The 14,234-nt window shown below is 42.9% G+C and overlaps 1 protein-coding gene across 1 annotated transcript in view; it reads right to left on the reverse strand.

The window, feature by feature from the left end:
• Positions 1 to 14,234, reverse strand: part of mslnb (mesothelin b) — a gene marked incomplete at its 5' end in the record, with an annotated part of 567,774 nt that overhangs the window by 549,014 nt on the left and 4,526 nt on the right. The window contains 40 exons of the mRNA XM_079616223.1: positions 745 to 772; positions 940 to 961; positions 1,054 to 1,076; positions 1,197 to 1,294; positions 1,416 to 1,447; positions 1,527 to 1,703; positions 2,333 to 2,445; positions 2,547 to 2,647; positions 3,917 to 4,113; positions 5,790 to 5,936; positions 6,027 to 6,111; positions 6,193 to 6,220; positions 6,332 to 6,353; positions 6,456 to 6,484; positions 6,568 to 6,665; positions 6,752 to 6,783; positions 7,041 to 7,214; positions 7,346 to 7,464; positions 7,562 to 7,650; positions 7,735 to 7,946; positions 8,032 to 8,190; positions 8,352 to 8,427; positions 8,522 to 8,549; positions 9,254 to 9,275; positions 9,457 to 9,491; positions 9,611 to 9,708; positions 9,799 to 9,830; positions 10,263 to 10,439; positions 10,574 to 10,692; positions 10,790 to 10,878; positions 10,964 to 11,175; positions 11,261 to 11,419; positions 11,581 to 11,656; positions 11,751 to 11,778; positions 12,731 to 12,752; positions 12,929 to 12,954; positions 13,074 to 13,171; positions 13,262 to 13,293; positions 13,726 to 13,902; positions 14,037 to 14,155. Of these exons, the coding sequence (XP_079472349.1) occupies positions 745 to 772; positions 940 to 961; positions 1,054 to 1,076; positions 1,197 to 1,294; positions 1,416 to 1,447; positions 1,527 to 1,703; positions 2,333 to 2,445; positions 2,547 to 2,647; positions 3,917 to 4,113; positions 5,790 to 5,936; positions 6,027 to 6,111; positions 6,193 to 6,220; positions 6,332 to 6,353; positions 6,456 to 6,484; positions 6,568 to 6,665; positions 6,752 to 6,783; positions 7,041 to 7,214; positions 7,346 to 7,464; positions 7,562 to 7,650; positions 7,735 to 7,946; positions 8,032 to 8,190; positions 8,352 to 8,427; positions 8,522 to 8,549; positions 9,254 to 9,275; positions 9,457 to 9,491; positions 9,611 to 9,708; positions 9,799 to 9,830; positions 10,263 to 10,439; positions 10,574 to 10,692; positions 10,790 to 10,878; positions 10,964 to 11,175; positions 11,261 to 11,419; positions 11,581 to 11,656; positions 11,751 to 11,778; positions 12,731 to 12,752; positions 12,929 to 12,954; positions 13,074 to 13,171; positions 13,262 to 13,293; positions 13,726 to 13,902; positions 14,037 to 14,155 (3,610 nt within the window). The remainder of the gene's footprint in view (positions 1 to 744; positions 773 to 939; positions 962 to 1,053; positions 1,077 to 1,196; positions 1,295 to 1,415; positions 1,448 to 1,526; positions 1,704 to 2,332; positions 2,446 to 2,546; positions 2,648 to 3,916; positions 4,114 to 5,789; positions 5,937 to 6,026; positions 6,112 to 6,192; positions 6,221 to 6,331; positions 6,354 to 6,455; positions 6,485 to 6,567; positions 6,666 to 6,751; positions 6,784 to 7,040; positions 7,215 to 7,345; positions 7,465 to 7,561; positions 7,651 to 7,734; positions 7,947 to 8,031; positions 8,191 to 8,351; positions 8,428 to 8,521; positions 8,550 to 9,253; positions 9,276 to 9,456; positions 9,492 to 9,610; positions 9,709 to 9,798; positions 9,831 to 10,262; positions 10,440 to 10,573; positions 10,693 to 10,789; positions 10,879 to 10,963; positions 11,176 to 11,260; positions 11,420 to 11,580; positions 11,657 to 11,750; positions 11,779 to 12,730; positions 12,753 to 12,928; positions 12,955 to 13,073; positions 13,172 to 13,261; positions 13,294 to 13,725; positions 13,903 to 14,036; positions 14,156 to 14,234) is intronic.

The following is a 14,234-nucleotide window of genomic DNA, read 5'->3' on the forward strand; positions in this document are numbered from 1 at the left end:
GTTTTGATTAATCTGCTGGTTTCGTCTTCGGGTAATCGATTAATCGGGTTGATTTCTCTTAGGGTTTGATTAATCTGCTGGTTTCTTCTTCGGGTAATCGATTAATCGGCAGATTTTTTCCCCTTAGGTTTTTGATTAATCGGCTGGGGTTCTTCTTCGGATAATCGATTAATCTGCTGATTGTTCTTAGGTTTTTGATTAATCGGCTGGTTTCTTCTTCGGGTAATCGATTAATCGACTGATTTTTCCTTAGGGTTTTGATTAATCGCCTGGTTTCTTCTTCGGGTAATCGATTAACCTACTCATTTTTTATAGGGTTTTGATTAATCGGCTGGTTTCTTCTTTGGGTAATCGATTAACCTACTGATTTTTTCATAGGGTTTTGATTAATCGGCTGGTTTCTTCTTCGGGTAATCGATTAATCTGCTGATTTTTTTCATAGGGTTTTGATTAATCGGCTGGTTTCTTCTTCGGGTAATCGATTAACCATGCTGATTTTTTCATAGGGTTTTGATTAATTGGCTGGTTTCTTCTTCGGGGTATCGATTGATCGGCAGATTTTTCTTAGGCTTTTGATTAATCGGCTGGGGTTCTTCTTCGGGTAATCGATTAATCGGCAGTTTTTCCTTAGGCTTTTGATTAATCAGCTGGTTTGTTCTTAGGATAATTAATTAATCGATTAAAAGTAAGACTGTTTGCGTAACAAAATAATCTGAAGGGTTAGGAAGTTGAAGGTGTTTTCACCTGTTGACACTGCTGCACACTGCCGTTTCTGAGAGAGAGAGAGAGAGAGAGAGAGAGAGAGAGAGAGAGAGAGAGAGAGAGAGAGAGAGAGAGAGAGAGAGAGAGAGAGAGAGAGAGAGAGAGAGAGAGAGAGTCAGCTCAAATATTGCATGATTATGGACAGAAATCACAACTCGTTTAGAGAGGAATACTAACCGTTCACTGGTGTCACGCCACACTGGGAGAGACAGAAGAGACTCACGTGAGCATCAAATGAGCATAGATCATCAGATTAAAACTAACCGTAACCAAAGCACCTTCACCACTCACCTCTCTGTTGGAGTGCACACAACCTGTGAGAAAAAGACACACTGATGAGTTTATATGAAGCACGCTACTGTCCAACACACTCACATATCAGGCTGCCCAGTTCAGGTGACTGTGACTTTAAAACAAAGGTGATTGTGTCTCACCAGGCGGGACGTGCTGCAGCAGAGCTGATTTACTCCTCAGAATCTCCGTCTCCAGGTTCACAGACACGCTGACCATCAGGTGGTCCAGACGGTGGAAACTAGCAGACAGACGGACAGACAGACAGACATACAGACATACAGACAGACATACAGACAGACAGACAGACGTGTGAGCGTGAGATTCAACACAAGAAACACAGCATGGGACAACACACTCACATGATTTGGTACGACGCACAGGAGATGTTCCTCTGAAAGAAACACGTCCACACATTAATGGTTGGACAGCAATGAGAAAGAGATGTAAAAGTGTGTGGAAAACCCTGTTACCGTCTTTGAGGACTCGACCATGAAGTGAAGCGTGGGGATGATCCTCTCTTCCTGTGGAGATGCGATCAGGTGATCAAACACGGCATTGATGACCACAGCTTTCTCTGGAAGAGCGGGAAGCTCGTCAAACATCAGCCCAACCAGCTGCTCTGGAGAGAGAGAGAGCAGGCTGCTCAGCTGGAGGCAGAAGAGACAGAACACATGCGGTTACAACTCTTCTACGGCTCTAAAGACATCAAATATGGAAACATCCTACATGTACTTGAGACGCAAAACTGTGGAAGATACTGTCTTGTTCTGAGAAAATCCTGAATAAAGTTTCTTACTCCGCTGGCAAAGAGTTTCCTATCTATTTTCTAAATGCATTATAGATCATAGTGTGAACAGATCATCCATGCATGTTTCTGGTTCTGTTCTGGCCTCATAATGTTTAATTAAATGTAATGACTGGAGTCAGTCTTCTCTCTGGTGACCTATGCAGGATCCTCCATTCATTTAGTGTGTTTAAGCTCCGCCCCCTCACGCTCATCTGCATACACCGTTGAGTGCCACGCCCACATCTCAACATCCAATCAGCAACTGATGCACAAAACTCAGTACCTGCCCTACATTTTTTCTTTTTTTATAATCCATTAAGCTCAGATGTATATCACAATGTAGAAGAAAGGATCTGATGATACTTCCATTCACAAATGTAAACCTAAATTATATTAAATCTCAATATATTACTCAGTTTTGCTTCTCAATGAAAAGCATCTTGTTTTAGAGGAAAGCAGACACATTGCTGCCTAACAGAGTAACTGTACCGGGTTGAACTGTGTGTTGAGCGAGATCAGCTGACCCAGAGAGACGATTGCAGAAAACTGGCCGAAGTTACGGATGAGCCACTGAGAGCTGTCGTTGGACACACACGCCGCACCTGAGCAAACACACACACACACACGTCATCACATCACTGCAGAACGTCCACGATGATCAGGACAGGTGAATGAAACACAGAGGAGAAGAGCTGTCCTTCACCTGCGGTCTCCCGAGAGAGGAACGGCACGATGAAGTCCGTCACTGTTAGACGCCGCTGAAGGTCATTCATATGGAGAAATCCTGCACTGAACGCCTCAACCCTGCACACACACACACACACACACACACACACACACACACACACACGCACACACACACACACACACAGACACAGACACGCACACGCACACGCACACGCACACGCACACAGACACAGACACACACACACAGACAGACAGACACACACACACACACACACACACACACACACACACACACACACACACACACGCATGTCAATAACTCTACACGGATAGAGATTCACCATAAGCTCTCAGTACAGTCTGTGCTCCTCATAGACGAGGTGTGTTGTGTGTGTGTGTTGTGTGTTGTGTGTGTGTGTTGTGTGCTGTGTGTTGTGTGTTGTGTGTTGTGTGCTGTGTGCTGTGTGTTGTGTGTTGTGTGCTGTGTGTTGTGTGTGTGTGTTGTGTTGTGTTGTGTTGTGTTGTGTGTTGTGTGCTGTGTGTGTGTGTTGTGTGTGTGTGTTGTGTGTTGTGTGTTGTGTGTTGTGTGTTGTGTGTTGTGTGCTGTGTGTTGTGTGCTGTGTGTTGTATGCTGTGTGTTGTGTGTTGTGTGTTGTGTGTTGTGTGTTGTGTGTTGTATGCTGTGTGTTGTGTGTGTGTGTTGTGTGTGTGTGTGTGTGTTGTGTGTTGTGTGTTGTGTGTTGTGTGCTGTGTGTTGTGTGTTGTGTGTTGTGTGTTGTGTGTTGTGTGCTGTGTGTTGTGTGTTGTGTGTTGTGTGTTGTGTTGTGTGCTGTGTGTTGTGTGCTGTGTGTTGTATGCTGTGTGTTGTTTGTTGTGTGTTGTGTGTGTGTGTGTGTGTGTGTGTGTTATGTGTTGTGTGCTGTGTGTTGTATGCTGTGTGTTGTGTGTTGTGTGTTGTGTGTTGTATGCTGTGTGTTGTGTGTTGTGTGTTGTGTGTTGTGTGTGTGTGTGTGTGTGTGTTATGTGTTGTGTGCTGTGTGTTGTGTGCTGTGTGTTGTGTGCTGTGTGTTGTGTGCTGTGTGTTGTATGCTGTGTGTTGTGTGTTGTGTGTTGTGTGTGTGTGTGTGTGTGTGTTATGTGTTGTGTGCTGTGTGTTGTATGCTGTGTGTTGTGTGTTGTGTGTTGTGTGTTGTGTGTGTGTTGTGTGTTGTGTGTGTGTGTGTGTGTGTGTGTGTTATGTGTTGTGTGTTGTGTGTTGTGTGCGGTGTGTTGTATGTTGTGTGCTGTGTGTGTGTGTGTGTTGTGTGTGTGTGCTGTGTGTTGTGTGCTGTGTGTGTGTGTGTGTGTGCTGTGTGTTGTGTGCTGTGAGGGAGATCTGGTGTTTACACGGTCTGGAAGCTCTGGCAGCTGAAGCTCTTGCCGCGCAGACACCGCAGGAACGGGCCGGAAGCCGCCGGCAGGAGCGGTCGGAGTCGCTGGTGGAGCCAGAGCGCGACGCTGCCGTCGTCCGGCAGTCGGTCCAGCCGCAGCTCCCGCAGAGCATCCAGAACAGCGGAGCCAGAGCTGCCGCTCCACCACGAGGACTGAACAGGGAGAAGGTCGTCAAACTTACACACAACATCCAAAAACTAACGCTAATCGTAAGATGTCTGTGATGTTCACAGTCATATTGAGCCGCCCAGTTCTGGTGTGCATGAACGCACTGATCTAATAGAACCAGAACTGTTATTTTATCCGAATCAGTTTTCAGCCGTATATCATTTAAAAGTTTAATCAGGGCAGTGTTAGGACTGTGGTGTGGTCGGAAACCTGACTGGATTTTGTCCACTTGAGGACACAAAGTCATTGAGTTGATTGAAAACAACCTTCTCAATGATCTTGGCTATAAAAGGGAGATTAGATACAGGTTTATAGTTGTTCATTATAGATGCGTCCAGTGTTCTCTTTTTTAATAAGGGCTTAATGGCAGCAGTTTTTAAAAACGTTGGGAAAATGCCTGATTGCAGAGAACTATTAACTATTTTCTGTAGATCCATTGCTATAGAGTTAAAGATTGTTTAAAAAAAGTCTGATGGCAGTATGTCGAGACAGCAAGTGGAAGGTTTAAGATGTCGAACTTTCTTCTAGGGATTTTTGATCAATTATTGTAGACTGTGTTAGACTGTGTAGTTCTGATGGTCCGTCTAACACACAAAAAACACTCAAATTCATTTCATTTCACAGTGGATATAAATTCTAATGCTATTTGCTGTATTGGATTTGTAAGCTTGTCGACCATGACAAATAAAGTGCGGGTATTGTTAATATTCTGGTTGATAATTCCCGATAAATATTGCCGTCTGGCCCTGCATAACTCATTGTTGAAGCTACCAAGGCTTTGTTTATAGATATCATAGTGAATTAGTAGATTAGTTTTCCGCCACTTAAGTTCTGCTTTGCTACATTCTCTTTTAAGGGCGTTTACCATCATGGTGGTTCTCCATGGTGATTTCTGTTTGCTCATAAATTTCACTACAATCTTCTGTTAGCACGTTTCAGTGAGAAACATGAAATATAAGATATAGGATAATATAATATAATTGACCAAGAATGATTTGATGGCAAGAGATCTGATGTTAAGTAAAGCCAGCTTAATAGATAAAATAGGGCATCCTAGACTAGTAGGTTGACGTATTACAGTTAACAGATTAGACAAGTTTACTTTATCGGTTACATGCTCACGACTCCTTCTATTTCTAATCAGCACAGGAGTAGAGATACTGGGTCCTAGCTTGTACTCAACACAGTCGGCATAGCTATCTTCGCATGGGACCCAAAGCACATCACAGAGTATATTCTGTGCTCTGTGTAAATAAAGAACAAGGTTGTTGACGATGTTGTCTAAGCGATCGTTTTAAGGACAAAAACATCACCATTGAAACTTCAATATTTAATCCCTGAGCCATTTAACTATAAAATAAAGCAATCTTTGTTAATAGGCTTTCTTTCTGTTGGCAAGGCTTCAAAATTTAAATTTTTACTCTTCTTTAAAATGAGACCAAACTTAAGTCTGTGCTCCCAAGCTTCAAATTTGTATGACAGTTTTTAGACATGGACAGTTTTGTCCACTATGGACCTGTGTGTAAATAATGGCCGCACAAGGGTTAGATGTTACTACTTGTTTCAGAACGTTCAAAGAACAGCAAAATACTGTAAATGCTGTGCAATGCTTCATGGGATGCTGTCAATATCGTGTTTTGTGAATCCAGCGGTCTTGTACCCTGTTGGAGAGCGTGATGAGCGCGGCGTCCAGCAGGTGTGAGACTCTGGTCAGGAGGAGCTTCCAGCTGTCCGGTGATCCGATCACATCAGCGGACAGATGACAGTCCAGCACAGACACCAGCTGCTCCACACTGACCGTCAGCACCTGAAGCACATCCGAACACAACTGTTGACACAACTGCCTCATGCCTGATCAGAGAGGTGCATTCTGGGATAGAGACTCATGTCTGATTACCGGGGTACAAGCATATTCTGCAATACTGAAGTCACAAAGCCTCTTTGTATCATCTCCGTTGTTCAGGAAGAGTTGTAATGCAGAACTGAGGACAGAGATGACACAATTAACCAAAGTCAAGGGGGGAAAACTTAACAATGAAGCAGTCGTTAAAACCTCACTCTACCTGTCCACTCCACGGCACACTTGAGTCTCTGCAATACACACAAACAGAGGAAAACATCACATACACAGACACACAACGCATTACTGGACACTCACACATGATCACGCAGTGATAGTGATGAAGAGGAATCGCTGACTACCGTTGTATGGAGTCAAAGGACACTGTGGAGGACAAGACAAATACGGTGTGAAATGTACGGAACAAAATGCTTGTTTAGAATTCTGTAAACATAAAACGTGATTCACTTTAAATAACGGACATACCTCATCCACAACTGGGAGTAGAGAGCAACCTGTGGGAAAGGCATAAATAGCATTAAGGAACACGGGGAACAGACATGATGGCTTAGAGAAGCACAGACCGCAGTGCGCTGACCTGCCGGGGCCGTGAGGCTGAAGTTATATACGCTCGCCCAGATGACGGGCTCCAGATCACCCGCCGCTGACCTCAGGATGTGGTCAAGTCGCGTGAAGCTGATTTACAACAGAAAAGAAGCCGTCAAGAAGATCCTAACATTGATGTCTCGGCCTCTCTTGGTTATTAATAAACACAAACTTACATTATCTGGTTGGTTTGACAGCTGAGTGGACTCTAGAAAAGAAAACCAGTATGCATATACAAATTAAACTCATTTCTTTCCATTTAGAGGACCATAGCTGGAAGCAGCAATACCACGAAACATAACGCAAGCTTGATCGATAGCATAATAGGAAAGAAGAACTATGACATTACAATTCAATCAATTACAGAAAAGTGTTTGAAAAAACTTCTACTGTATGAACTGAGACTACTGTATGGTTCTAGAAACTGCCAAAGACTTCAGGCCATATCTCTGCAACACTTCTCACCTTTGTGGAGTAAACATACAGGAGCTCGAGAACTTCAGGAAGTCCTCGATCCACAGGAGACACTAGCAGATGATCAAACACTCTATTGATGACATCATTCTGTTGAAGGCCAGGAAGACCATTAACCATCAGTCCAACCATCTGCACTGGAGACAGATTGTCCAGCGTCTCCAACTAAAGACACACAGAAGAACAAGAAGGCAAACATTACAGGACAATTTCTACAGATAACACTGATGATGTTCGTCAAAATGATTGTATTTCACTCTTCTATCATGTTCTTTGACGAAGAAGTAAAGACATACGGGATCAAACTGGGCGTTGATGTAGAGCAGTTCTGTGAGAGACACAAACTGAGCGAACGAGCCAAAGTTCTTCAGAAGCCACTCAGTGCTGTTGTTAGCACTCGACACACAGCCGGCATCTGACACACAACACACACAGTAAAATCACCTTCATGAACTCCAGAACCTCAGCATGAGTGGCATTCTGCCTGAAGCCACTGCAAACCTCCACCTCACCTGTTGCGTTTCTACTGAGGAAGGGCAAGATGAAAAACTCCACCATGTTCCTTCCTTGCGTCTCATTGATAAGCGGGAACTCTGCCAGACTGAGAAATGGTTGGAAAAAATGTTGAACAAAGCATCTTATCAACTCTCGGTTGTCTTTATTGTTGAGGAAATGTGTTTCTTACATGTGCTGGTAAGTTTGGCAGCTGAGGTTTTTGCTGCTAGTACACTGCAGTAGGGATGGTGACACGAACGGTAAAAACGGCTTCAGATATTGACCCAACAACATGCTGATGAAAGTGACGTCACTCCATTGGTAAAGACTGATGCGCTCCAATCTCAGCTCCCCAATCACATCCAGCACTTGGGACACGACATCGCCTCTGATTGGCTGAGACTGATGATGTAATGAGGAATTATTGCCATATTCCCAGTCAATCATCCAAGTAACAATAGAGCAGAGTTGTACAAGGCTTATTTACCATATTTGCTGCCGTGCTTGAAAAGCTGCTGAGGGCTCCATCGAGAACATTGTTTGTTTTGGTGAAAAGCAACTTCCAGATCTCCTTGGAGTAACTGCTGCTGCTGGATAGTTGACACTTCAGAAGTCCAGCCAGGTTTTCAGCAGTGAAGCCTGTGAGCTACGAACACAAAGGATTTCATCAGTGGAGATCACAGTTCAGGAAATATCATGATGATTACAGAAACTGCTGCACATTTGCTCTCTGGAGGGACGTAGATTCCCAGAAAATCATCAATATCAGCTCATTTTAAAAGAGTTTTCTGCTTGTCGTCTTCTTACCGAAGAGCAAGCGTACTGCTGCAGGTCAACACTACAGGGGGCGCTCACGAGACCAGCGGACAGGAGAGTCTCATTACTGTGGAACACATTAAGATTTCATGAACTCTTCCTGTCTCATACAGTAGATGATGTCATAGTGTCAATGTGGAGAAAAATGGATTTGCTCGTACCTGTTGACTCCTGAACAAACTCTGGTAGCTGTTAAATTCATCAGAAAACATTGATTAGTGCAACTGTATTTCATTAGGACTAAGTACAACACCCTTGAATTACAATGTGACAGTCAAAAACGTTAAGAAAAAGTTATAAAAGTATAAACTTGATCAAAACAACACTGGTTCAGACTTGTTTGAAGATTTGATCAGTGACTCTTTCTGTTGGCAACATGGAGACAGTAGTAGGTGAAGACCAGTGAGTGACATTAAGTCTTGAGTCTCGTTCAACACAGTCCGGTCATATCCAGTGTTGAGCTAATCTTATTTTCAAATTCCTTGTCAAACATTTACTAGAATTGAAAACGACTGGGCTTGACCCTTTGGAAATGTAAAAATCATAATGAATGAATTTGATGTTATCTTTAACCTGTTAAAAATTGTTTAGCGCTTGTATTTCAGTGTGCTTTTCCAACCGGCTACTTGCAATAGGCGTCATACAGAGCAAAGCATGAAGATGTGAGGGGACCTGTTTTATTATGAAGCATATATACAGTACCAAGGGATGCCAATATAGCACACTCAATAGGGAGCGTCTGATCAGAGGTCATAGCAACCCTGGGCTCAGATCTTGTGGATGATTGGTAGTGAACGAATGCAGGATCAGTTTATCGCAGCATTCTTTAGGACTCGATCAGAAGCCATGATTAGTTCACATTAGAAACAAACGTAGTGTATAAATGCACTTACCATTCACTGGAGTGATTACACACTGAAACAGATGAACACAGGAAAACAAGATAAAAGACAAAATGTAAATAACATGTTGTTTTACAGTATGTACTGTGTATATTGCAGCTTTGTGAAGAGGTTTTAAAGAGTGATTTAATGTAAGGAATCCTGAAGGACTGTAAGAGATTCAGAAGGAAAAGTTTGTTAAAACAATCTCTTACTGTTGGAGGTGTTGGAGGTTCAGGAAGTGAGCAGCCTGTAAATAAGAGACACACACACTTGATCATTAATTCCATCAGAAATACTGAGAAACATGCTGATCTTCTAGTGAAGTCAACAGTGAGAGATGATGAAGACACAAAGACTGAGAATCACCTGGCACTGCTTTCTGCTTGAGTTCTCCAGTTGTGTGGAAGACCAGAGTCTGCATGTCTGACGGCAGGAAAGGTAGAGCCTGAAACAGCCTCACAAAACTGAGAAAGAAACACAGGATTAGAGGAGATCTCAGCACAAGGGACACCAGAGACTCAATAACATGACAGGAGAGGCTCAAGTACACTTACATCAGTGTGAGGGAGCTGCACTGTATTACGGTCTGTGGAAACACAAACAGGCGTCAGTGTCTTCATCACAAATCTGATTGATCAAACTCTGACCACTGCGTATTTAGCCTACAATCACATCTCAGTCTGTTGTTTGGGTTGTTCTGATATAGGGTCGTGTGACTCGTGTGTAACATTTAATTATCACAACATGTTTTCAAGAGTCTTTTGTCACCAGGAATTGTTTTAGAAAGTAATTTTGAATGCTGGATTAGACTGTAGGTCTCTCCCACGGAAGAATTTTTGTAGAAAATGAAATAAGGTGTCTACCCTGAATAAGGTCCGTTAGATGAACATTTTCACAAAATTTGCCTCATTGTATTCTGGGACTATTTCACACCCATGATGCCCAAATATCGCCATCTGGAGGGCCATCTCACTACGGTTTGAAGAAAAGCCATTGAATAAATCCCAGTAAGTTTTACCGTCTGTGGGAGTAAGAGCAGGTTTTGAAGAACATCAGGAAGTCCTCGATCCACAGGAGACACTAGCAGATGATCAAACACTCTATTGATGATGACTTCTTTCTGTGGAAGACCAGGTAGATCTACAACCATCAATTCTACCATCTGCACTGGAGACAGATAGACCAGGCTCTCCAACTAGAGAAGAACAAGAAGAACAAGGAAGCAACACTGAGTGGAAAAGTCCTACAGATAAAACGTTTGATGTTGGAGGTTAATAAACCTTCTTGTCATCTTTGTTCTTTGATTATATCACATGTGAAGATACATACGGGATCAAACTGGGCGTTGATGGAGAGCAGTTCTTTGAGAGACACAAAGTGAGCGAACAAGCCAAAGTTCTTCAGAAGCCACTCAGTGCTGTTGTTAGCACTCGACACACAGCCGGCATCTGACACACAACACACACAGTAAAATCACCTTCATGAACTCCAGAACCTCAGCATGAGTGGCATTCTGCCTGAAGCCACTGCAAACCTCCACCTCACCTGTTGCGTTTCTACTGAGGAAGGGCAAGATGAAAAACTCCACCATGTTCCTTCCTTGCGTCTCATTGATTAGCGGGAACTCTGCCAGACTGAGAAATGGTTTGGAAATTTTTTTGAACAAAGCATCTTATCAACTCTCGGTTGTCTTTATTGTTGAGGAAATGTGTTTCTTACATGTGCTGGTAAGTTTGGCAGCTGAGGTTTTTGCTGCTAGTACACTGCAGTAGGGATGGTGACACGAACGGTAAAAACGGCTTCAGATATTGACCCAACAACATGCTGATGAAAGTGACGTCACTCCATTGGTCAGGACTGATGCGCTCCAATCTCAGCTCCCCAATCACATCCAGCACTTGGGACACAACATCGCCTCTGATTGGCTGAGACTGATGATGTAATGAGGAATTATTGCCATATTCCCAGTCAATCTTCCAAGTAACTATAGAGCAGAGTTGTACAAGGCTTATTTACCATATTTGCTGTCGTGCTTGAAAAGCTGCTGAGGGCTCCATCGAGAACATTGTTTGTTTTGGTGAAAAGCAACTTCCAGATCTCCTTGGAGTAACTGCTGCTGCTGGATAGTTGACACTTCAGAAGTCCAGCCAGGTTTTCAGCAGTGAAGCCTGTGAGCTACGAACACAAAGGATTTCATCAGTGGAGATCACAGTTCAGGAAATATCATGATGATTACAGAAACTGCTGCACATTTGCTCTCTGGAGGGACGTAGATTCCCAGAAAACCATCAATATCAGCTCATTTTAAAAGAGTTTTCTGCTTGTCATCTTCTTACCGAAGAGCAAGCGTACTGCTGCAGGTCGACACTACAGGGGGCGCTCACGAGACCAGCGGACAGGAGAGTCTCATTACTGTGGAACACATTAAGATTTCATGAACTCTTCCTGTCTCACACAGTAGATGATGTCATAGTGTCAAAGTGGAGAAAAATGGATTTGCTCGTACCTGTTGACTCCTGAACAAACTCTGGTAGCTGTTAAATTCATCAGAAAACATTGATTAGTGCAACTGGATTTCATTAGGACTAAGTACAACACCCTTGAATTACAATGTGGCAGTCAAGACGCTAAAATGAAAGTAATAAAAGTAGAAAGTTGACCAACAAAACTTGTTCAGATTTGTTGACAGATTTATTGTTTCTTTTTGACTATAAAGATATAGGGAGTCATTCCTACGTTCCCAAGTCATATGATCCTAGATAAAAAGGACAAATAATTTCATGACAAAGGGTCCTATGTCCCCAGGGTTGGGGTTCAGCTAACATAGGAACATGGAACCCTGGGAACTTTAAGCCCTCGGAAAGCTGTACCCAGGGAATGTCGAGCCCTGGAAACATTGTACCCTGGGAGAATAGCTATGCTCCTGATCACTGCAGTAGGCGACGACTAGTGAGTGACACTGAGTCTAGAGTCTCGCTCAACACAGTTTGGTCAATAACTCTTTCTGAACATCCAATGCTGGGGATATCTGGTTTTGAATCTCTCTGAAATCTAAATCACAAAATCTGCTAGTCTTGTAAATGACTGGCATTACCTTTTAGAAAGGTAGAAACATTAATAAATGGATTTGATTATATATTTAAGCTATTTACAGTATCTGTTTCAGTTTGATTGTCCAGCAGGTTACTCGCAATTAGTATTGTATGGAGCCGAGAACTGAAGGTTTGTAGGTCCCTATTGCATAGGTCTGTGTAGTTATAATTGTCCCTTTGGATGGGCATTAGGGCTGCCCATAGATCTGTACAGACAACAGCTGTCAATGTAACACACTCAATAGGGAGGAAATCTGAGAAAGGCTGGGCTTAGTGCTTATGGATGTTGGCTAGTGGAATAATGCAGGTTAAGTTCATCGCAGCGTTCATTCAGACTCGATTAGACACAGAGTAGTAAAGATCAGAAAAATGCAAGGTGTACAAATACACTTACCATTCACAGGTGTGATCAGACACTGAAACAGAAGAAAAAAGGTAGAACAAAATGAAAGACAAAATGTAAAACAAGTTGTTTTAAATCTCTGTATCCTATGAGTTTTGTGAAAATGTTTTAAAGAGTGAGGCATAGAGAGGACTCCTGTAGGACCGAAAGAGGTCCATAAGGAACACTGTGTTAAAAACAATCTCTTACTGTTGGAGGTTCAGGAAGTGAGCAGCCTGTAAATAAGAGACACACACACTTGATCATTAATTCCATCAGAAATACTGAGAAACATGCTGATCTTCTAGTGAAGTCAACAGTGAGAGATGATGAAGACACAAAGACTGAGAATCACCTGGCACTGCTTTCTGCTTGAGTTCTCCAGTTGTGTGGAAGACCAGAGTCTGCATGTCTGACGGCAGGAAAGGTAGAGCCTGAAACAGCCTCACAAAACTGAGAAAGAAACACAGGATTAGAGGAGATCTCAGCACAAGGGACACCAGAGACTCAATAACATGACAGGAGAGGCTCAAGTACACTTACATCAGTGTGAGGGAGCTGCACTGTATTACGGTCTGTGGAAACACAAACAGGCGTCAGTGTCTTCATCACAAATCTGATTGATCAAACTCTGACCACTGCGTATTTAACCTACAATCACATCTCAGTCTGTTGTTTGGGTTGTTCTGATATAGGGTCGTGTGACTCGTGTGTAACATTTAATTATCACAACATGTTTTCAAGAGTCTTTTGTCACCAGGAATTGTTTTAGAAAGTAATTTTGAATGCTGGATTAGACTGTAGGTCTCTCCCACGGAAGAATTTTTGTAGAAAATGAAATAAGGTGTCTACCCTGAATAAGGTCCGTTAGATGAACATTTTCACAAAATTTGCCTCATTGTATTCTGGGACTATTTCACACCCATGATGCCCAAATATCGCCATCTGGAGGGCCATCTCACTACGGTTTGAAGAAAAGCCATTGAATAAATCCCAGTAAGTTTTACCGTCTGTGGGAGTAAGAGCAGGTTTTGAAGAACATCAGGAAGTCCTCGATCCACAGGAGACACTAGCAGATGATCAAACACTCTATTGATGATGACTTCTTTCTGTGGAAGACCAGGTAGATCTACAACCATCAATTCTACCATCTGCACTGGAGACAGATAGACCAGGCTCTCCAACTAGAGAAGAACAAGAAGAACAAGGAAGCAACACTGAGTGGAAAAGTCCTACAGATAAAACGTTTGATGTTGGAGGTTAATAAACCTTCTTGTCATCTTTGTTCTTTGATTATATCACATGTGAAGATACATACGGGATCAAACTGGGCGTTGATGGAGAGCAGTTCTTTGAGAGACAAAAAGTGAGCGAACGAGCCAAAGTTCTTCAGAAGCCACTCAGTGCTGTTGTTAGCACTCGACACACAGCCGGCATCTGACACACAACACACACAGTAAAATCACCTTAATGAACTCCAGAACCTCAGCATGAGTGGCATTCTGCCTGAAGCCAC

The sequence above is a fragment of the Phoxinus phoxinus genome (assembly GCF_949152265.1).
Source record: "Phoxinus phoxinus genome assembly, chromosome: 6".
Classification (NCBI taxonomy): Eukaryota; Metazoa; Chordata; class Actinopteri; order Cypriniformes; family Leuciscidae; genus Phoxinus; species Phoxinus phoxinus.